Genomic DNA, 24214 nt, shown 5'->3' with positions numbered 1-24214 from the left:
TTTCCTCAATTTAATAGCAAAATCATCATTATTATTATTTTTTACTTCAATTTAATAATAAATTTTTTACATTTTTTTAACTATTATTACAATTAATTTTTTAATAATAAATTTATCCAACTACTTTTACTTTCATTTCGTAGAGTTTAGTAGAATCACATTCTACTCTATTACCAAATGCTACCTTATATTTCATTTTTTTCTATCTCCTATTATTTTTTCATATAATTAACTTGTACTTAATTTTTAAACGCTTATATTTTGATTATAAGAGAAGCTCATTCACCTAGTATAATGACATAGAATTCTTAACAACAAATAAGAGACACGAGTAGTCATTAAGTATCGAATCTAAAATCTCTGTATTACTAAGCAACAACGTGCGCCATTATACTATGTTCTCGTTTAAGCAATTATTTAATTAAATTGTGATAAATTATTCAGGTTTGGCATAACTGTTTTAAAGTAATCAGAGAGGAATCAATCGCAGAGAGCCTACAATAGGCGCGTACAATCGATAGACTTATATATCACTTTTGACAAGAAATCTGCAGTACATAAGAATCGGGATGATTAACAAATTTATTTACCCTATTTCAAATTGAAAGCATGCTGGCAATCGGTTCTCTTCCATACGCGTTTTTATGCGTCGAGTCCGTTACAAAGACAATCTTCTGCTGCATTACATGAGTCTCATATGAAACTATTCGGATTGAGAATCTAGATAATTTCGGTTATTCGAAATAATAATTAGAAAGGAGTGTTCAACCAGAGAACGTGCAATGACTTATCGGGGTCCCGTCCCGTCCACCACCCCCGCCTCCCCCCCCCCACCAACAAAAAAAAACAAAACGAAAAACGCGGGCGTCCTGTCCTACGTGGCCAATGGCTTGCCACGTGTCTATAATCGTGTGCGGCCCGAAATCGTCAGAGAGTGGGGATATTCCCTGACATGGGTCCACAAAGAGCCCATTATTGCTAGAGATGGGCCCACTGGGGTCTAGTTGCTCGCCTAATGGGCTAAATGTTTCAACTTCATAACATCAAATCCCTCAATAATTGCATTTTCTTAAATTATTTAAAAATAAAAAGACAAATCTTCTTTGTAAGTTTCCTTTTTTACATAATACACTGAACTGACAAATGGCAACATGGTGGGGTCGCAGGAATGTAGAATTACGCTTAAAAAATGGGTTTAAATTCTTTTAAAATGAATGCAAACAAAATGATAGTTCAACCCGAACAAGAAAAAGAGAAGATGGTCAGTTTTAAAGGACTTCCTTCTTGAGAAGTTTTTATTGGGTCCAGATCTCTCAAATGATTATCTCTAAGACAGTCAAATCTGCACTGGGACGGTGGGCTAGTGCAAACTATGGGACTCGGATAAGTTTCCATCTTGAAATATCATTTTCGTCATCACTTTCTCCGAAATGTGCTAAAACAGACAGCTTTTGCTTGTTGTCCCAGAAAGCATCAGAATATTAGCCAGCAAGGACATCCTTAAGATACATGATTTTTTCTACCAATCCAAAATATTATGCATCAAAGAGGCTAAGCCGATGCCAGAGACCAGAAACTATCACGTCGATTCATTGAACGCGTCTTGCTCGGAAGTCTCACAGTAGTTCAACAGAGGACAACTGATGGGAAGGGATTCCTTCCTCCGGGGTTTCTCCTTTCTTTTACTGCACTCAAAGCAGAGTTTTCCATGGGTGAACAGGAGGCAGTTCAGGTCGAATTTAAGTTCATCTGGGATCCGTCGATTAAGATGCAGATATGTCTTGTTTCTATCAGCCCCCGACGGAACCCAACCCATCCTCTTTGCGATCTCGAACACCTGCATTTCAATTTTTAAGTAAGAACATGGTCGAGAAGATGATTGCAAGTGTTGCAAAATCTATGTGATGACAACACTCACATGGGTGTCAACTGGGAAATCGTCTTGCTGGAGATTAAACATCAAGACACAAGCTACCTGCCAAAGTGTTTCCAATTGATAAAAAGCTCGAGCAAAAACCCAAAGGCAGTACTAAATAGGAACCCGGATAAGAAATGAGCTGCATTGAGCAAGTTTAGTGAAAAATTAACTAGAGGAGTCAAAGTCAATCGTTCTCATTTATAGGATATACAGCTATATTCTGAGACATGAACATGTGGATTGCGATATTATCTTTTGAGTATTGTTCCTCATCATAATAAGACCGCATCCCCAAAAAATTCCCGACAATAATTGATTCGCAACCTCAAGTGGACAGTGAGTATGAGATGAGACTGAACTTCATCATGTAAAGATCAGATGCAACCGTTTTGCATTTTGATATCAGGGACATTTAGTAGGCCCGAGTGCTCCTACTCTATACCACCATAATTTAATCGAAATACACATTAAAATGAGAGATGAAATTACCGTCTTGGGACCAATCCCTTTGAAGTTAGACAGCTCAGCCTTAATTTCATCAACCGACAAGTCCCGCAAGTACTCCAAGCATAATTTGCCCCTCTTCTCGAGCAAGGAAGTCAGTATGTTCTTGATGCAAGAAGCTTTTGTCGGAGCTAACCCCCCACATCTTATGGCGTCTTCTATACATCTCGGTTCAGCAGCAAGAACCTTGCAAGTCGAAACACCACAACTCAACCAAGTAAACAAAGAGACAGATAAGGGATTGAAGAAGGCTTGTCACAGTTCAATAACATATCAATAGACATCCAAAGATGCGGACCTTTGCCAGCCTCTGTAGTCCAAGAACAAGAAAAATATACAATCATACGAGAACGAAGCATGGCAAATTGGAGATCTTTATCGCAAAAAGATATCACGAACGACACCCGACATGAAGTCACCAATAGTAACCAGGAACTGACACAGCATAGCATATGGACCTGTTGATGCTAATTCAGCATAATTTGACTTTGCTATATCTCACAAATATCATTTGACACCCCAAGGTGTGAACTTTCAGTATCCTGGGAAGTCCAAAAACAAGATAAACTACATAAGTGTCAGAATCCCCGACGAGAAAAAGCATGGCGGTGGATTGGAGACTTCAAATAACAGATATCGCGAGCAAAAACCAATATGAAATCACCAAAAGTAACTGAAACTGACACTGCATATACACATTTTGATACTAATTCAGTATGATTGGACCATTTCAATGAGGGAAAAAGGAAATGCAGCTCATTTCCAAATACTCACCGACTAACGCCTGAAAAGAATGGCGCCTAACTGAGCAGAACATACCCAACTGAGCTCACAACAATAGGGGAAAAAATTCAGAAAATATGCTTCGAAAATTACCCAAGAAAACTCACATTTTCCCATGTGGGGAAGCTTGATTTCAGTGAAGCAAAAGCCCTCTGGGAGTTGACATCGGTGGTGTTCTGCGACAGGACAATCTTCACCAGCCCATCTAACACACTCTCATCATCCTCATCCCCATCGCCATTGTCGTCGTCGTCTAACTGCTCCGATTTGACACCACACTGGACCCCATTGAGCTGCCTCCACCTGCGGTACTTGGCAAACTCCGGGGGGAAACCATGGAGGGCTAGGAGGTCGTCCCGGACTGCCCGGCACTCCGCCGAGCTGGGCCGCGTGTTGTCCGGGTAGGGCTCTGCGTTGCAGGGAGCTGCATTCGTGCAGTTGGCGGGTTTGACTTTGACCGATTTCTCCGAGGAGGCCGAGCTCGGCGGTGACCGGAGGAGCTTCCTCTTTCGTGGAGCTCTCTGCATTGTCAGTTCCCGTCCGAGAAAGGAAAGGAAAGCTTGGTTGGCGGTGGAGAAGCCTCCCGCCTCGGATTCACAAATGGGCCTCGTTTTGGGCTTTCTGTTCTGTCCGTGGACGTGATTTATCATGGGCTCAAAATATGGGCCGTGGGCTTTTATCATAAAGGCACCAAAAGCCCGGAAATAGAGAAGATCAGAGGAGGAAGAATCTCTTCTGATTGCATGGGGAAAATGTCCATCGACTCTTTCGATAATTAAAAGGCATATGCAATTCAAAGAGATCCGGCACATGCGTGGCCGGATGAAGCTAAACTTTCGGACACCACAAGGAACTTCTTGAGTACGATACACTGTCGCTTCTTTTTTATTGTTCTGCTCTTCGCTTGTCTACGACTATTGCTCGGGTCTGGTGTTATTGTTGCACCTCAATTCTCAAATGCTAGCTTGCTGGTACATTAGCTTCGTTATCAGCCACACTCTTTTGATCCGCTGGAAAATATTTATGCTTAGTATCTGATCATTATCTTTGTTTGTCTTTCCCAGTTGTATTGGCTGAGAATGGGAGGCTCAGAAACATGGAGAGCATCACGAAGAGGTTCATTGAGTTGACCATGGCACATAAAAAGGAGAAGTCAGTGTTACCGTGACAAGTGTCATTTTGAGTTCTTGCTCCTTTCTTGGGATGCTCCTGATTTTGGATGTAGAATAGCACAATATGACAAGTGAGGCATGGCAGTGTCCTGGCCACCAAGTACTTCGAGATTCCCTTCCTGATTTATAGATTTAGCACTCCAGTTAAGGTAATAAATATGCTTATGATTTGACATAAATATCGAGGTATTATGCACTATTTCTTCTCGTAAGAACCCTGGTTAATTTGAGTGTCAGAAAAGAAAATTGGACTATCATCCCGATCTTCTGTTTTTGGAGGAGAGAACTAGAACTGCATATGGATTCAACGGTTCATAACAAGTAGCAATTGAAATCGGTAGGTATATATTCACCATTGTGTTTAAATTTTATGTAGGAACTTCGAAGAAGAAGAAATACCAGGAGAAGGAAAAACATCAGTAGCAATTGAAGTTGGAATATATAAACCAGATGTGATTAAGGTTATGGACGACGGGGACCTGCAAATTAACCCTTGGGATAATGGACAACAACACATTTTTTCGGTGCACGTCATCCCTAAGTCGCCTGTCACGGATCATAACTATCTCGTGGTATTAAACAATCCAAGGGCTAGCGAGTATTTTATCATAAAAAGAACAAGTTTTATTTTCACGCTGAGGCCACTTTGGTGCGAGTGAAATGTTTATCTTCAGTTGCTCCGCATTGACATCATATGTCACTTACCGAGTCATTTCCAAGGATCGTTTCGTGCATGACTTGGTACTGATTATAATACCAGTGTCCACCTGACCATGACTATGCCATCACCGAGAATTTTATGCCATATTCCCGGATCTTCCATTTTACTACCCCGAAGCAATCTGATATACGGAAAGCATAAAGAGCTTTTTTTCGTAAAAGAAAAATATAAATGATGTGATATGATTACATGATTAGATTATGTGATATGATTATGTTGAAAAAGAGAATTGAGGATGGAAACATCTTTATAATGAATCATCGAATGCCGCGCCGACATAGTTCCAAAAGGAGCCATAGAATCACTGGATCTCATGAAATTTAGCATAAAAGTTTAAAAAATAAAAGGAAAAACACAAAAACTCCCATATGATTTGGGATCGGGATAAATCACATCATGTTCTTTTATTTAGGACAATTAGTCCCTTTATGGTTTGCTCAATTAGACATAAGGAATTACGACATTAATTTTTTTTATTTAATTTCAATTCTCAATTTTTAACATTTTAATCATTTTGATTCTAAATTTTTTTCTTTTATCATTTCTATCATTAACTTTCCATTTTATTTCATTTTAGTTCTATAAAAAAAAATCAAAAGGGAATGCAAGGTGAGCCCGTCAATCGGCTACCCCGACCTTTCCACCGAGATTAATGGTATCCACGGAGGACAGCGGCGACCTCAATAGAGGGGTCGAGGTCGCCGATTGGTGACCCCAACCCCGAATTGATCGGGGACTTCATATCCTCGGTCGGGGCTGCCAATCGACGACCCCAACCCCTCCACCGAGGTCGTCAACGTCTTCTGTGGGTATTGGCGACCTTGGTGGAGGGATCGGGATCACTGATTGGCTGCCTCGACTCCTCATTCCCTTTCAATTTTCTTTATAGGATTAAAATGAAACAAAATGAAAATTTCAGCATATAAATGATAAAAGAAAAAGATTTAGAAACAAAATGATTAAAAGATTAAAGATTGATGACTAAAAAAAAATTAACGTCATAATCCCCTATGTCTAATAGAGCAAATCATATGAGGCTAATTGCCCCAAACAAAAAAAACATGATGCGATTTGTCCGATCCCAAATTACTATGGAATTTTTGCCTTTTTTCCAAAAATAAAAGTCAATTTCAGTTGAAATTTTATTTAACTATTAATGTTCACCAAATCACGTTGAACTTTTCTTCATAGTGCACAGCTGGGTTGGCGGGTCAACACGGGTCATCTGCATTCAATTCTAGTATAGACTGCCAAGCCAATAAAGTTTCAGTGTTCACTCGGCGGCCAGCAAGTCCCGATCAAAACCATTACATCTTCATAATTCCTGTCGTGTTAGGTTCAGTCGGTCAACAAGGCCCCATCAAAACAATTAGAGCTGAGAATTCACATCCTGTCAGATCTATAGCATATCCGATTATGCCGAGGCAGCAAAAGTAAGTTTATTCAGAAAGAACCTGATGAGAGTTTGATGTATGGAAGAGATAGAAGAAAAGCTGAGGAGCCCAAGCCAAATGCTATTCCAGGAATTCAAAAATCATTCTTCTGTTCAGACTGATTCTGTCACATGTACAGATTCACAAATCACATTACAAAGCCCTCTGTATAGATTAAAACATCAGCAGATTGATCAATTCAGGGACATACGGATTCTCGGAAACAAAACCTGAACACAACGATTCCCCGACTACGTAGTTACCCTGACAACCTAATATATACACACATAACACACACAAAGCCTCGCAAAATTATCAACAGTTAGCTTTTGGACCGTAGACATCCGTGTTTATACCGAGACTGTTGCGGTCCATCTACCAGTTCCGTGTTTCAACAGATTTTACTAAAGGACGTGTTGTGGAGGAGTTGAACTCACCAGCTTCTCTGGCACTATTTCATTAGTTGCAGAATGAACAGACTAAGATGAAATTCGTCGACCGATTTACCAACACTGCACAAGAATTTTGTCCGATTGATTCCAACATGTGACGATACCATTTATCGGGTCCGCCTCACTTCACCCGATTCAAGGAAAGCCTCCCAATCCACGCTCTCACGGCTCTCCACGTCCTCCCTCCCTCTCATCATCTCCAACAGCCTCTTGGCCTTCTCCCTCGCCCTCTGGCTCCCCGTTTTCTCAACCTCCCTCAACAACTCCACTGCCCTCGCCTCCTTCAGGAGCGACTTGAACCTGAAGTTCCCTTGACTCAAAGTGAAAAGGGCTGAGACACAGTTCTCTCTGGTTGATTCCAAACCCTTCCCTTCACTCTCTCTCAACAACTCGACCAGGACCTCGACCCCATTACTGTCAAGCATCGCTGCTCTTCCCTCCGGGCAAGCAGCTAGGTTGCACAGAACAAGCAATACCCGGCTCGTTAAATTCCCCACCTTCACCATCTCCAGCAGGTTGGGGATCGCCTTGAGGTTAACTAACTTGACCCGGTTGGTGTTCACCAATGTCAAGTGATAAAGAGCGAGCGCAGAATCATTACGAGTTTGCTCACTCTCCGATCTCAGAGCATGTAAGAGAGGCTGCAGAGCACCTAAAGCCCCGATAGCCATCTTATTCTCTTCCTCGAGGGCTAAACTGAACAAAGCACCAGCAGCATGACTCTGGGACTCACTGAAGCCCCCCGTCAACACATCGATTAAGTACGGGATGGTACCTGCACGCACAATCTTGACCTTGTTCGAGACCTCGAGAGATAAGTTTACCACCGAGGCATTGGCATCAACCTGCACGGAGTCGTACCGTGAGATTAGAAGGGGCTTCAGGGCAGACAAGAGTCGCGAAGTGCAGAGGCTCGCCCGGCTCTCAGGTCTCGTTTTGGTTATGCTCCGAAGTGAATTTACCGCCTTTCCTTGCTCGAACACATCATTGCTCCTCAGCTTCAAGACCAGTTCCTCCTCTTCAGGGTTCGGGTTAGTGTTTGGGGATCGTACTTGGGCCGGGTTCAGGGTCTCGAAATCGAAGAATTCCAACGACGAGGACGACGAGGAGTAACAGCAGGGCCGGGTCTTGAGGGGCAGAGGCGTCTCGGCCGTCACAATGACCGACTCTTCCGATGAAGAGCTCGAGCAGAACCGGTCTGCAACCGGGTGACCCAGCTCGCTGGCGGCGTGTGTGTGAATCACCGTCGGGGGGTTCTCAGCCACTTCCTTCAACAACTCCCTCTCCGAGACTGGAATCGGCCCGCCTGCAACTACTTCATCCCGAATCTTCGCACGGACAATCTTCTCGACGGAGTTGTAGTCCGGTGGCTGAGGGTGGACGGAGCCGGAGCTCTTGCACCAGCTGGCGATGGCCGATTGCAGGGCCAGGTTAGGGATAACGGCGGCGAAATCCGGCCGGGTCCCAGATTCAAGAACCGGGCAGAAGCCCAAATCTTTGCAGACCTGGACGGAGACTCGCTCGAAGGTCTGGCCGGTGGAGACGACGACTGGGTCGGACATGAGGGAGTCGGAGATAGGGCAGAGGAACTCCTTGGGGGGCGGCTCTCTGGGTCCCTTTTTGGACTTGGGGGAAAGGGACGACGAGCGGGAGAAGGAGATTTTCCATCGGTGCCTTCCATTGCCGCCCATTCTCTGCAATTTCAGTACCTCAAGAAAGGGACTGATTCATCGAGTTGAAGGCTGGGAGATTGGATGTTGGGGGAGGGAGGGAGCTTGCTTTTGAGGGTTCAACCTCAATCAATGGCATTGGAGGAAGCAGATAAAGGAGAGACCTTTGGAGGCGTGTGGGGACTGAGTCAGCTCACCTCACCTCACCTCACCTCCAGTCAGCTCAGAGGAGAAGACGAGAGAGGTTCCGTGTCTGGCGGCTGAGAGAGGAGAGAGACAGAATGAGCTGGAGAGTTCCTCTAGCCCGAGCCCGACCAGGTGAACCGGCCGGTCCGACAGGGTGGGTTCTGGTTCGCTGACTCTTCTGACCTCCTTTGGCTGCGGTTGTTGGAAAATGTTGAGACTCCGTTGATCTTCCGTTTAAACCGTTGACGGGGAACATACCAGTCAACGGTATCTGTCCTCTGGGTTTAAGACAAAATAATGCAATTATTAGTTGATAACAATAATATAGACTTTCTCGGGGGAATGTTTAAAAAAATTGAAAAAGGAACCGAAGAACAAAATTTGTGACTTCTCATTTGTATCAAATCTAGATGGTAAGTGTATCGAAAGTTTTGTATTGGGTGAAATCATCCAGGGAAGGTAATTGATCAACTTGCATATCGAATCAAATTCCTTTTTTTTTTTTTTTTTTTTTTTTCATGTCACAACTAATCGAATGACAGCTGAAATCCGACATGCCATTCCCGTAGTAACGGCTTTCATCGAATTAGAGTAGACTTTGCCCCTCCAAAGACCTCTCCTTTCATATATGGCCACCCGCAGCTTTTATCCGATTCTCATCGGCCATGAGAAATAAATATCCGCGTGGATCTGCATTTCAATTTTTTCAGAAAGAAAGGGTATGAGCATTAACGATGTTCAAACCACCGGGCTTTTCAGTGTGGAATCAAATCTTGATCGATCAACAGGATGTAACATGTAACTATACACTAAAAGTAAATGATCTCAGCAGAATGCTACAGCTCCAGACCGAATTTCAAACCCGAGAGATGTCTTTCTGAAGTATAGAATGGTAGGTAGCCCACAATTAAAGATAAAACAAGCGATTGAAGCAAAAAGCAAGCAATACTTTTCCAAATTAAAAGGGTCTAAAAGTGGAAGCACTTGCCGTATTTCCTATGAATTGGAATTTCCCCTACCTTTTGTAGTGCATGCAGATATAAAGTATGTATAGACAATCAATCGATCAATCATTCCTCTTCTCCATCGGATTTCAAGTGAGTCCTGCAACTATCCTAGACCACATAGAAAACGGTGCCCCTTCGGTCGGGGCAAGACCAGTCCCGGAGACCTAAAACCGTTGGATGGGGAGCCTCCTGTGGCACGAAAGCTGTCTCCCCATCCAACGGTCTTGAAGTCTGCATGACAATCCAGCCCGGGACTGTAGATTTTTCCCCCTTAGAACAAAGTGACAAAGCATCCAATATGACAAAGTGACAACTACAACTTCCAAAAACTCTTACACTGGAGCCACATTTGACAACTCATGCGATTGGGCCTTGTTTGCTTCAAAGAATGGACATCCTCACCTTTCGTATCAAGTTGAAATGGGGAGAAACAACATATTGTATAGACAGAGACAGCCTTACAAAAAGGGCAACACTTTTCATCAACTAATATTTCACACTGAGCAATGTTACAAAAAGAGACAGCCTCACTCTAACGACTTCAGAATGATTATAGCAATATACAGATTCATAGACATGATTGCAAGTTTGTAGCTGTATCAAATAGATTTTACTAACAATGGTTTGCCTTACAGAACAATAGCCACTTTTCTCCGCCAACAAAATATGGATAAGAATGATGGCAAAATTTGTAAACAGGATGCGAGTTCCCGCATGAAGTAATTGGAAACCCGAGCAATACTACATTCTCCTTGAAAGAGATGAGAGGGATAGAAGAATCTTCCTCCTAGGCCCCTGAGAAGTGAACAGTTTTTGTCATAAAAAAACATGTTGAGACTCTCAATCAGGAACTTTATTCGCAGCAGTCCAATTTCTCCCAACATGGGCAGGCATAAGGCTTTCTGTTTTCACCAATACTTTTAAGGGAAAGAAAAACAAACTCAACGCCTCTAAGTATTGAGCCACGATATAGACATTCAGACCACCACTTTCGATTTAGATTTCGGCCAAAGACCCAACACCAAATACTATGCAGGACATAATCATTCAAGAGGGGCTGTAGGCATTTCAAGATATATCTCTTTTAACAGTTTGTACCACAATCTCTTTAGAAAACCAATTTGTTAAGAGAGCACCTTCCTAACAAGAACAGTTTATCTCTGAGCTATACGAGGAGGAAAAAAATAAAACTCTGATATGGCAAAGAAGCTAGATATACCATTGGTATCCCCAACTCCTTGAGATCATTGTCCTGCATATGCTTTAGCACAGTCATGTCAATCTGAAATAAGTAAAGACGTGTACCATTATCAGAGCAAGAAATGTAAGCTGCGGGCCACTAGCATCACCAGCATCAGTGTATAAAAACATCAGATTTGAATTCCGGTATACTTTGCAGACCCAGCTCAAGTTGTCAAATCAAACTAAGTTGGTAGCATGCCCTAACACTTTGCCAACAAAATACTAGGTTGCAGCTAAAGATTACCTTTTCAACAAGTAAGAAGATCATTAAGCCCTATCCTTCAAATCCTAAAGGAACAGCCCTTTTCAGTCCTTTTCAGTTAAGACGTGTGAATTTTTGAATGACCGGCAGCACTCACAAGATTAGCATCTAAGGAGAGGGAATCCAAATAGCAAAGCGCGGAATACTCACTTCCTCAGCCTGAAAGAGAATAGCATACTTGCCCAAACCAAGTGAATTCAAAAAATTCCCAATGGTAAGTGGTTCCTGTCCATGCCAAAGAAACCCCAACTATGAGTGGACTCCCCAGAGGCTTAATCATGATATAGGGTCTTTTCTTATGACCACAAAATATCTCAACATTATCAAACATCAAAGGCATGTCAATGACAAGTAAGAGCAGCTCACTATACCAGATATGAGCCCTGCTGCAGCATGCTGCTCTGAGGATGCTGTCGTGGAATGGGTCTTGTAGCTTCAACAGACAAAGTTGTTCTTGTCTCTAAAGGCCGCACATGGTCATAGACATTTTTTCCAGCATAGGGAGGATGCTGTGATACTTCAACTGGTCCATGTGATAGTACTTGGTGCTGACCATTCGGTAGTTTCAGTGACAAATGTCCCATAGAAGCTCCAATTCTACTATCTGGAGATCCATATCTCAGTGAGAATTCCCTTGAAGCCCCCGCTATCCTATCTGGAGATCCATGTCTCTGTCCATCCCAAGAAGAGTAAGACTTCCTCACTGCGTTTAGCTGGAGCAGATCATCTGCACTTCTAGTGGGTGAAATTCTCCGTAAAGAGCTCTCTTGTTCGGGGTCACGCATGTGCTGCCTTGACCATGTACCCAAGGTCGAAGTTTTTGCTGTTGATATATTACCATGACGGCTCATGTTATTATGGTTTCCGTGAACTTGCTTCGCTTTATTCTTTTGCATGAGCTTCACTCGAAGGTCCTCCTCCTGCAGTCCTTTGGCAATTTATGACCAAAGTTTACAGAAAAAAAGAGTTTGCTTATACCTTTTGCTGCTATGAGGGATCACAAGACATATAATTTATATCATCTAATGTAAAAAGAAAGCGATTCATCTGGTTTGGCTCCGTCCTTACCATTTGAACTCCCATTAATATCCCCGCGTTGTCTGCAGTCATTCCACATCAGATCCAACACTCTTCTTTTAGATGTCTCATCGAAACTAAATGCCTAATTTAAGAAATGAGAATGCAGAGCAGAACGCTTTGTCCCAAAAAAGAAAATTCTCTCGACAAATTATAGCTCTTTCCAGAAAAGTGCTGCCCATGACGTGAAGAAGGCAATCAATTTTATAAGAACCACAGTCAAGACAAGACAGCGACACGAATGCACTCATGATCCAGTAGAATGTCGGAACCTTTATTCTCAGTTCCAACTTAGTGCAATCCAATGACATGTACATAAATTCAAGCTAAACAGTTAAAACTGAACTAACCGCTTTGCATTCGAGTGGCTCCCAGACCGAACATTATTGGCATTCCCGCCAAGTCGGTCTCTTATCAGCCTCTTACTGCCCGATGATGGCAGAGAATTGAACCGAGATTCATTGAATGCGTTTCCTTCCCTCTTCACCACCTGGTCCAAAAAAACACCGATTGAGCTTACTTTCTAACCCCCCAAAGTTCCGATCGATCATAAAGTGCAATCTCAGCTTTTACTATCGTAACTGTTGAATTATCAGCTGAAAATCAGAAGAGCAACAGACATTTTCACGAATCAACAAACTTACCTGACCAGAGCGGCCGAGAGTGATGGTGACCCGAGGCCTGGACATGTCAAAATCCTCCAATGGAGCAACAAAACCTCAGATCATCGAAATCGTGGAGAAGGAGACAACAGATTAAACGTCGGCGGGATCAGTGGCAGGTAATTCGGATCAGTGCTTCGCCAACGTACAGACTGAGCTGAAGAATTCTTGGAAACGTACCGCTTTAGCCAGGAAGACCGACCTCAGCTTGACTTATACTTTCCTTCTTCCTCTCTCTCTGTTTTTTTTTTTTTTGGCTGAAGGCAATCTGCGTTCATTGTATCCCCGGCGGTGAGATAACGTCAGTCACAGGCAAGGCCAGTCAAAATAAAAAGGTTCATGACCTAAAAAAGTGTCGACTTTGAATATTTTTCAATTTTGATGCGAATTTTATTTTTTTTACAAAAAATACGAATTTTGATTTTCTTATCAAGTTAGACATCCGTGTCATTTTTTATCAATTTTCTCGACATGACGGAAAATAGTGACTATGTGGGAAACGTTGTCACGTCATGTTAGCAAAAATAACAAAAAAAATTAAAGAAAAATATAAAAAAGAGAGAAATGCTTTGATTGGAGAAAGAATGAGAGCCCTTGCTAGTCACCGTAATCCCGATTAGGGTTGTCATTGACCTCGAAGGGTGTCGGCTACCCCAATCAGAAGGTTGTGACCTAGATCGACTCCCTATCCATCGAAATTGGAAGAATCCCAAGGGTGGCTGTTGGGATTGAGGCTCCACCCGTAGAAATAGGGAGAATCCCTAATTTAAGGATTTTTCAGATTCCGCCAATCCACTGCTCCCGTAGTTAGGTTTATTGGTGCCCTCTAAGGTCACTACTTCTCCAATCGGGGGACGGTGGTCCACCCTTTCTCCGATCAATGCCTTTCTCACTTTTTTCCTTTTATTTTTTAAATTTTTTGTTGAAGTGGCATGACACAATTTACAGTGTAAATACCGTTTTCCGCCGAATCAGCAAAATGGATGGAAAATGACACAAATGTCTAAAGTGATAAGAAAATCAAAATTAGTACATTTTTTTGCCAAAAAATAAAGTTTGTGCCAAAATTTTAAAAACGGTCAAAGTTCATGCTTTTTTGGATTATTAACCCAAATAAAAATCGAAATGTACGATCAAATTGTAAAACGGTAAATTTGTATGAGTAATGAATATAATATTTTATTTACCAAAAAATGAATATAATATTTTAAAAATAATTTTATGCATATTTTTATGAAATATAATCGAGGTAAAATTGAGAACAATTTTATTTATAGTTTCTAAATGTCAATTTTGCACAAAAAAGTGGGGTTCGAATAAATTATAAATCAAATCTCCATTTTTCTAAACCGTAAGAGCTTAAAAGTTCATTAGTCCCTCTAAAATTTGGACTGAAAATGATAATGAGTATATATATACATAGGTATTTAAAGTATACTCTTAAAGTTCATGCGACGAGAGACCTCCGTTCGTCTAATGAGAACTTTCGCGTAAACTCCTCAAGCATTTTCCTTACACTCGGTTGATTGTCATTCCTTACATCAATGAATTTCCTTTTCGTTTTTCCTTTTCCTTTTTTGTGAATGATGTTAATTTCGGCAGAGATTTAATTTGCATTAATTAGTTAATTAATTGATTGATTGATTATAATTTCTAATTTCAATCCCTCTGCTACGCGCCTCTGTACGTTACAATCTCCTCCTCTTCTTTCTTCTCCTCCTCCAATTTTGGCTCTGAGGTTTTTTCCTCTGCTTCTTTGTGTGCTGGGTCTGCCATGGAAAGCCCATCTGGTTCTTTTGCTGGCAAGTGGAACTGAGGAAGACAAAGACACATAGACCAACTTGTACATGAAAAAAGAACTGAGGATTTTTTTTTTCTCTATCGACCATTTTGTCTAACCCAATATGGTGTATTTCAAGCCTTGTTTTTGTTCAAGCACATGATTCACTTTGAATATGAATCAGCAATTGGCAGGCCTGGGAATTCCCAAGCATGTCTTTATAGGTCTGCATTGTCTTGGCATTATTAGTTGTTGCTAATCGCACTTCCACTTCAATATTGTTTCTTTGTGCTCATCTGCTAAATAATACTGGTTCCCTGTGTATTTCTGCTATTAGAACTAAGAAGATTTCACATGGTGGTGTTGATGATGAGCAGGCAGGATCAGTTATATTAACATATAAGAGGTTCTCACACAAAAATTTCATTGCAAAGAAAGGAAAAAATAAAATAAAATAACACAAGGACATGTAACTAAGTGAAAAATAGAGCATGGCGTTTACAAGTACATTATATTTCAACATTTTCTCCTTATATTATTTTTTTTCTCTGTTATAATGGTTTCTCTTTATATTATTTTATGAATTCCGATTTTGAAATATTCTTCATCGCTTGCATACTTTTATACTTGCTTGAAAAAATATCATCAATTATATATTTGTCAGTGAATGCTTTTCCATCTATTTGATATATTATAATAATAATAATAATAATAATAATAATAAATAATAATAATAACTATTAAAACTAATCTCTATAACTATCGTATTTTTTCATGCCATCTATAATTATTACAAAATTTGTAAATCTAATTTACAAACTATTAACTAAATCAAGCGATTGCAAAATTTATTTAGTAATGAATCTGTGCATGTAATTTATAAAACATAAACAATAAAACTACAGGTCACCATTCCATTATATTTCTAGATGTAGTTAACGTAAGATTAGCTAAAATATATAAAAGTAGACGCCCGTGCGGCGCACATGCAAGAAGACCAATTAGTTTAATGTTTGACTCGGTAAAATCGAGTTTCTACTGTTTTTACTAAATAAACTTTGATTTCTACACGAGTATACCAAATTTAAAGTTTCTAAAATAAATTGACTCGTCATGGAAAGTGAAAACGTAAAATAATAAGTTTTTAATACTGCGTTTGGTTTCAAAATAGGATTTTAAAATCAGATTTTAATTTTGAAAAAGAGTGATATAAATGAGATCCACCCTTTGACTTTGTATGAGTTATTTTGTTTTGTTGTAGAAAAAGAGTGGTATAAATAGGACCTACGCTTTGATTTTGTATAAGTTATTTTGTTTTGTTGTAGGTAAAATTAAGTTAAAGTAGAATTTTATGGTGCGTTTGATTTCAGAGTTAAAGTAACTTTGATTTTGATTGTGGAAAAGATAATGATTGTATAGTATGTTGAGTTAAAGTTAAAGTTAAAATTTTTAACTTGGAAAATGTGTATTTTTGTTGTGTAGTGTGCTGAGTTAAAGTTAAAGTTAAAATTTTTGTAATTTTAACTGCGAAACCAAACGGAGCATTAAAATCTTATTTTGAAACCAAACGACCCATGAGGGTCGGAATCGAGTTTTTGACAACATTGGGTCATACGGGAGCGCCATTGGATATCGGGAGGAGTTGGGCCCACAGTGAAGATCATGGGCCCAATTATTTGAGCTAATGGGCCGACAGATGGGGGCCAACAGTTTCATTTTCTAGCCACGGGTCCGATAACTAATGCAATATTTTAGTGAGCTCACTAACCTTGGGCCTAAAAATGGCTTCTGAATCCAAATTTTCAAACCTGGACAGTCTTTCTCTCGATTCTGATCACGCACATATATATATATATATATATATATATATATATATTTTGGATAAGTAGCGGGTACATATATATATATGTATATTTTATATACGAAAACCTCAAATTCACAATTAATTATTTTGATGTGCTTTGGAAGGGGACATGGTTATTTCACCGTTATATACACCTTGTAAGAAATTACGGGATTGAATGCTGATCCCAAACCAGTTGCTATAGGTTGTGCTTGTACGTGAGATAAGGTTGCATGTCGTATACATGATTCCATTCCATTCATCTTCATTCAATCAAAGCCGAACATGGCCATATATATGAGTTTCAAATTATTAGGGATATGTGAGCACTTCAGATGTCTCTTGGCTTTCCTTTATCCTAGCACCCACCACCTGATTTAAGAGCCTTGATTTTCGGCAATATTGTTGAGGCCGCCGTACCCTGTCTCTGTATTTCTTAATTTCTTTTATTTTTCAGGTCCTCTTGGCTCCGTTTTACTATTGAAGGATTTTTTTTATATAAATATATATATGTGATATTTTCACGATATTCTCATATTTGATGTATCTCGATGTAATCTATAAATTCTCCTCACATTATATATACATCACAGGGCAACCCTATTGGGATATCGCCTACAAACTTACATGGTATTAGAGCCACACATATACGTGGCTTTCTCTCTATTTTCTTCTTCTTTCTCACCTTGTGGTAAATATGGCTAAGCAAAACTCGTCGAGTCCACCTACGAGATAAATTATATATATATATATAAATAATATAGGGAAAATGACAACACATATCACAGTTTAAAGATAATTTTCACCGTGCATCACATTTTGAAAAATTTTCACGATGCATCACCAATTTTTTTAAATTTTTCGCCGTGCATCATTTCCGTCAAGTGATGGACGGAAACCTAACGTGGTTATTTGAACAAACGGTGCCCATGTGGCTGCGCTTACTCAGCATCTAAGTCCCACTCCCTTCTTTCCCTCGCCCCCAATTCCGTATTTTCTGCCTTTCTCTAAAACAAATAGTGTCTTTTCATCTCCTCTCACAAGCAAGCAGAGTTGATCAAAACCCTAAATCTTCAATGATCACAAGAAGGATAGATGAAATTCCGAAGGAGAAAGATGTCGATTGTTGAAGGGTGTCGACTACTTGCCAGAAGAGGAGCAATCGTTGGTACATGCATGAGCAAATAGAAGGATCGATCACGGGTACTGTCTTATTCCATTTGCATGTGGACGATCTAAGATGGTGTTGATGATGGCATTAAAGTTCATGATGGTATATAAAATGATTTTTTTAGTTGCAGGAAGGGTAAAACTTGGATAAAGTTGGCGACTTGGAGCAGTTGGTGTCATGCCAGTGAATCATGTCATTCTCATCCCAACAGAGGAAGACAATGTAAGTTCAAAATGATAATTTGATCGACTAGTTTGGCATGGTTTTTTTGTCTGCTGCTAGAAGACTGAGGATCAAGTGGTGTGTACTTTGAGTCTTTAGTTTAATGGTGTCCTTCTCAGCCCACAGTTTTCTTATCTGCTACTAGAAGACTGAGGTTTAAGTGGTGTTTGTTGTTGAGTCTTTAGTTTAGTGAACTTGTGTTTTGTTATTGTAGGGTGAGAACTAAATTTGGTATGCAACTATACTACGAAGGCCACATGAAACTAACTCCGCCAGTTGAGTATATTGTTGGTACAAGTTGTATATTAACTATGAATGTTGATACAAGGTTGTGGCATGAGATGAAGGGGCATCTAAAAGACTTTGGTTACAAAGAACCTAAAAGAATGTGTTATTTACTTTTTGAAAGTAGTTTAGATGATGGTTTGGCTGACATGAACACTGATCCTGAGGTGATGTCAATGGCTGAGGTTAGATTGAAATTTGAAATAGTTACTATGTATATTGAATTAGATAGGATGGAAGATAATGACGATGAGGGTGATGAGGACTTTGATTTTGAGAGTGATGGTATAAGGAATGACACTGATGATAATGGTATGGAAGCAAGGGAAGTAGGTATGGTGATGAAGATGACACTGATGATGATGTTTGGAAAGGAGAGGATGGTGAAGAGGATGAGACTGAAAGGAATGATTTTGATATATGTGGGTATGAAAGTGTTAGTGATGACTCTTTTTCGATACCATATGAGAAAGACAAACGAAGTATCGACCTCAGGATCACCCATCACCACTTCTCTTTACCGATTGCAACTGAAATTAGGGGAAATGAATATGCAAATGAAGCATTGAACTGAAATGAACCATACCAGCTGAGGAAGACAAACGAAGCATCCAGCTCAGGATTGTCGATCGCCTCTTATCTGAAATTGGGGGAAATGGGCAAATTGAACTGAAATTTGGGGGAATTGAACCTAAGACCGTTTAATTGGGGCCGGGGGAAAGAAGGGAGTTGAACCCAGATGCTGAGTAAGCGCAGTCATATGAGCACTTTTTATCCAAATAATGTGCCACGTTAGGTTTCCGTCAATCACTTGACGGAAATGCTGCACAGTGAAAAATTTAAAAAATTCCGTGATGTATCGTGAAATTTTTTCAAAATATGATGCATGGTGAAAATTATTTTCAAACTGTGATATATGCTGACATTTTTCCTATAATATATATAGCAAAATGGAGAAACTAATTAAAGGAGAAAACTGGCTCGCGCGCGTTTGAAAAGAAAGCAAAGCAAGCATGCTTGCCAACCGTGGCGAGGTGTGTCTTCACTTCTTTTGACGAAGTGAAAGCATGCGGAATTATATTTTACACATATACATGTAGACCAGAAAAAAAGAAAATAAAAAAAATGTTTTGTTTCCGTACGCGATTTGATTATTCAATAATTTCTCAATTATTTTTGTCATCACATCAACACAGAAAGACCTAAGTGTAGTCAAAATTCCCATTCCAAAAAGTGCAAACGTACTGTATTTTAATTTTTTGATATAATGTCGTTGATGTACACCACCCAGTTTAGGATTCTTCGCACCAGTTCGGAGCAGTCGATAATTAAGACTTTTGCAGACGAAAAGAAAGGAAAAGAAGAAAAAAAGGGAGCAATTGTTAGTCCATGACAATTGCCAGCTGCAGGCAGAAATATATAACTGCGAAGAGCCCACCTGCACAGAAAAACTAAGAATATTTTCGAGATTTCACCCAAAAATCAAAGCCACTGCAAGAACGTTTTCGATGGAAACGACGGCGAGGAGCTAAGGCCGCTGATGCAGAAGCAGTATTTCGACTTGCATGACTCGTTCAAAAAGAGTGAATTTGCAGAAAATTAAAGGGAAACCCTACCTAGTTTGTCTCTCTAAACCTCTCCCCTGCCCTCTGTTAATTTGCTATATATCTACCAGCAGATGTATCTTGCAGTTTACCTTTCTCATGAGCAACCGACGACATGCAAAGCGAATGCATATATTTTTACTTGGATCACTATATGGAAGACAGGGAAAAAAAAAAGATCGAAAACATCTATAATAATCGAAAGAATATCTAGAGTGACTCTTTGGGTGTGTGAAATTATGGAGAGATTATATAATGAAGAGTACGAAAGAGAAAACATGGTCCTTGGACCTATTTGACTTTCATCAGAGGTAACATTATTCATCGATGAGTATATGAATAAACAAGCATGCTACGGATGGAGAAGACAAACATCGATCTCGACAGAAATATCTAACTAGAACTCTGTTACTTGGTTTTTGTTCATAGAAATAAGCAAAAGTGCACGAACGGATGATGATGAAATGAAGCACACAAAATAGACTTACAGACCTTGGAAATTAAATGAAACATCTGTATCCGAAAACTGATGAAACAACTTGGAGAGAAAGCTGAATGAAGAGATCGAAGGATGGTGTACAACCCTAAAAAATATTGTTTGATGTAGCAAACAATAGAATTCGGACCGAGACGCTTGATTCCCCGAGACGAGAGAGAGAGAGAGAGATAGAGAGCTAGCTAGCTAGCACACAATCAAGAATCCTCCCTCAGCTCATGACAAGAGATACCGATGGTGCGGCGATGATCATCTGCTAGCTTTTAGCTCTAGGGCTTTCCGGCGAGCACGATGAAACCCTCTTGAGATTGCATCATCATCTTCATCTTCTTCTCCTTCTTCTTCCTCCTGATCTTGTTGTGGCTGGGGCCTTGCTTTTGGTCGATAAGAGATGAAGAAATGGTGGTGGTGCTGGTGATAGTGGTAGGGTTGATGGATTAGGATGGGAGGCTGGGAATGGCAAGAAAGGATGGTGAGGGGGTAATGATGATAAGTCAGAGAGAAGGAGAAGGATGAAGAAGACATTATGATTGCTCTTTGCCTCTCTCTCTCTGAGCCCCTTCTTGTTCTTGTTCTTGTTCTTTGTTGATGATGATGATGTTGTTTTCTCTCTCTCTATCTGTCTGTCTGTCCTTCTCTCTCTCTCTCTCTCTCTCTCTCTAAATTTGTGTGGACTCTGGAAGACTGGAACAACAAAAATCCGATGTATTTCGTGCCCTAGAGAAATTAATATTATTAATAATTTCCTTGAAACCCTAAATCATCTATCTGTCTGTCGGTCCCCTTTTTCCTTTTAAGATCGCGAGCGGGATATCATCAACCTATCTGGCCGAGACCGATCTGATCACCGTTTAGATGATGGCATTACTTTTTTTTTTTAGGCAGCAGAGGCTGAATACAAATAACTTAAACAAAAATAAAACGGGATAAGGCGACCCCTGCAATATCGCCTAACAGTAGTGAGAGCACCCCATTAGGAGTTGAATGAAGAACATGCGTCCCCAAGGAAAGATTAATCGCCCTCTTCGACAACCAATCCGCGCAAGTATTCCCTTCCCGGTACGTGTGTTGGATGCAAACCTCCCAATCCCTTTGCAATAGATTTCAAATGCTCCTCTGCAGCAGCTGAAAACACGACGGACACGAGTCCTGTCTCGATATCAATATTAGAACCACCATAGAGTCTATTTCAAGGATAAGTCGTCGGCACCCTGCATTTCAAGCTAATTCCAAACCCATTAAAACTCCCCAGAGCTCTGATACATGATACTTCTAAATCATTTTGAAGTGATACACTGCGGTTAAAATCCACTAATTAGGAGAACAATTTACTGTTGAGCCACATGCATTCTTATGATTTATAATTTGATATTATTAATTCTTTCTATTAATTGAAACCCTAGTATTCATCTCTTTCACTGTCAAAAAAAGGGAAGAGGAAGTATAAGGACATGCCCGTGGGTGTGGTTAAGCTTTTTGGTGCCCCCACACACACCTCAATCTTCTCTTCTCTTGTTCACTCAAAGGCAAAGGCAAAGGAAAGGAGTCCACTCTTTTTCTATAATGTTAATGGGGGAAAAAGGAATCCATCCTCGGAGGCAATATCTTGCACGCTTGTGTCCCATCTCATCCCCTCCCTCTTTCTCACCATCTTTTCGAGCTCTTTCAAGTTCTTTTTCTTTTTCTATGTTTTTATATTTTATTTTTTCGGTCAGAAGGAAGCTCGTCTAGTATAGACTAGATCAGAAGAATATATAAATGGATACAAAAAAATTCTACGCACTAATGAGAACTAAAATTAAAATTTATTAGTTCTCAGTCGAAAGAGAGTGTCATTGTACTCGACCCATTCTCACTTCTTTAATTTTGACATGCTTTTAACAATCAAATCAACTATATGTGTTGTTGATTTATTAAAATTTTTCACATGATATAAGAGCCTTTTGATGTCTAATACATGCATCTTGCTTGTTCACAATAGATATAGTCTTACTCAGATTTGGATCTTAGCTAGGTGGAGCAAAGTGAATCCAGTGAGCTACTTAATTAGATTTGCCCGTACACCTTATTTTTGGTTGTTATGACGAGCGACTCATATATAGTCTTGTTGAAGAGTCCTTTGATCATGACAAATTTGACAAGTCTTGTTAGAAGTGATTTGTATCTAGTACTCATGAATTTCTTTTCGTAATGTTAACTAATGGCTGCCCTAGTTGCTTATTGATTAAACCTTTTCGAAAGCTAATGTATATAATTGGTGGTATATCTATGTAGATCGATCGATACATAGACCCTTCTAAAGGAGCGTCTTGTTTTTTTCTTTTTATATTGCATAATTTATTAACTAATATATGTTATAATATACATTTTCCACTAACTGGAAGTACTGATGCATGATTGGTGGCGTTCCACAGCTGATTAAATCATAATTAATGAATTATTAAGTATTTTTAATTTTCGTGAGAATATGCAAATATTCCTTTGGGTGCAGGAAGATGTTTATTTTATTCGACACAGCAAAAGGCTGTTTGTGACTGTATGTGGGAGAGGATGAATGAATGAATTGGATCAAAAGCTTTATCGGGTAGAGTTAAAGATGGAATTTTTTGCAGAATCGAGAGGTTGATCCTTCTTTCCTCACACACACACGCATATATATACACTAATTGGTATTTGAGTGTATATATATGCGTATTTGAGTGAACATTCTTAATTTAAAAGATCGTCACAATTTTTTGACTCTCATAAAATTCAGTTCTTCTTAGAACAGATAATAGAGGATATGATTGAGGATATTCTTGAAAATAGGATATTAGATTTTAATAGTTTATATCATATATACAGAGTAAAGTTTAATTTTAGGAAAAATAATGTTTGTAAAATGAAGCGTTTCCTTGAATAATAGTAAAGATATTATACGATAGTATGTTTTTACTTACGTTTATAATTATGTATTAATTAATTAAATGGTATAAAATAATCAATAAGTGACAGTACACAAAAGGAATCATAAAACTCAGAGACTAGGGATGAATCTTAAAGAAAACCGAGGAGAGACGCAGAGGTTTGAGTACTTTGAGGAAAAATTCAACCATGGGGAGGGGCACGAAGCTGTTTCTGTTCCCCAAGTATATGTATATATGTCATATGTATATATATATATATATATAAATATAAACCTCTATTATTGAATAACATAAAAAACTTTACAACTTAATGAGTCAACCTGACCGAATTATATTCAAGAACCGATTAAGCTTTCAGATTAGGGCTCACACCAAAAGAAAAGAAGTATCTCTTCTGATCAATTTTCTCCTCTTTATTGCATCAAGTGTAGGGCATTAATGACACAGCTTCATAAGCAGCTAAGTATGCTCTGGTGCGTGGAAAAAATTCGGTTATAATCATAGAAATGTGATCCTTTTCCATCCTTTATGTAACTAATCGAAGAGTTTTAGTGTGTTTGGTTTTAGAGTTGAATAGAGTTAAGTTTTGATTTTAATTGTGTTGTAATGATTGTGTTGTTGAATTATGAGAAAAAATGTAAAAAAAAGTAATTAATAGACGAGAGAATTTAATATTAAAAATTGAATTGAGTATAATTGAGTTATATGTGGATTTATGTATGATGCCCACCTTTTTTACTTTGAAGAGTTGATTTTTGTTGTGTAGTGAGTAGAGTTAAAGTTAAAGTTAAAATCTTAAAATTCGATTGCGAAATCAA

At 39.4% G+C, this 24214-nt stretch overlaps 3 protein-coding genes across 5 annotated transcripts; all 3 read right to left on the bottom strand.

The window, feature by feature from the left end:
- Positions 1–1384: 1384 nt before the first annotated feature.
- On the bottom strand, positions 1385–3769 carry LOC116215934 (putative DNA glycosylase At3g47830). Its single transcript, XM_031551756.1, has 4 exons — positions 3313–3769; positions 2408–2608; positions 1919–1975; positions 1385–1837 (listed from the first exon to the last, which is right to left on the bottom strand). Exons 1-4 carry the CDS (start codon positions 3730–3732, stop codon positions 1580–1582), a joined length of 936 nt encoding a protein of 311 aa, XP_031407616.1. The 5' UTR covers positions 3733–3769; the 3' UTR covers positions 1385–1579.
- A 2813-nt stretch (positions 3770–6582) lies between these two features.
- Positions 6583–9270, bottom strand: LOC116216045 (U-box domain-containing protein 38-like). The gene has a single exon (XM_031551962.1). It carries the CDS (start codon positions 8672–8674, stop codon positions 7091–7093), a length of 1584 nt encoding a protein of 527 aa, XP_031407822.1. The 5' UTR covers positions 8675–9270; the 3' UTR covers positions 6583–7090.
- Positions 9271–10261: 991 nt separating this feature from the next.
- Positions 10262–13321, bottom strand: LOC116216047 (ankyrin repeat and SAM domain-containing protein 6-like). 3 transcript variants are annotated; one of them, XM_031551963.1, is made up of 7 exons: positions 13072–13321; positions 12778–12917; positions 12419–12504; positions 11722–12278; positions 11501–11575; positions 11066–11128; positions 10262–10641 (listed from the first exon to the last, which is right to left on the bottom strand). In XM_031551963.1, exons 1-7 carry the CDS (start codon positions 13114–13116, stop codon positions 10588–10590), a joined length of 1020 nt encoding a protein of 339 aa, XP_031407823.1. In that variant the 5' UTR covers positions 13117–13321; the 3' UTR covers positions 10262–10587. The 3 variants fall into 3 exon arrangements, with proteins under 3 accessions (XP_031407823.1, XP_031407825.1, XP_031407824.1); XM_031551965.1 differs by having other exon boundaries at positions 11722–12270; positions 12419–12450; XM_031551964.1 differs by having other exon boundaries at positions 12419–12450; positions 13072–13311.
- Positions 13322–24214: the final 10893 nt, after the last annotated feature.

Source organism: Punica granatum, chromosome 8 (assembly GCF_007655135.1).
Source record: "Punica granatum isolate Tunisia-2019 chromosome 8, ASM765513v2, whole genome shotgun sequence".
Classification (NCBI taxonomy): domain Eukaryota; kingdom Viridiplantae; phylum Streptophyta; class Magnoliopsida; order Myrtales; family Lythraceae; genus Punica; species Punica granatum.
Note: the sequence above shows the minus strand (reverse complement) of the source record. Positions and strands in the feature narration are given on the sequence as shown.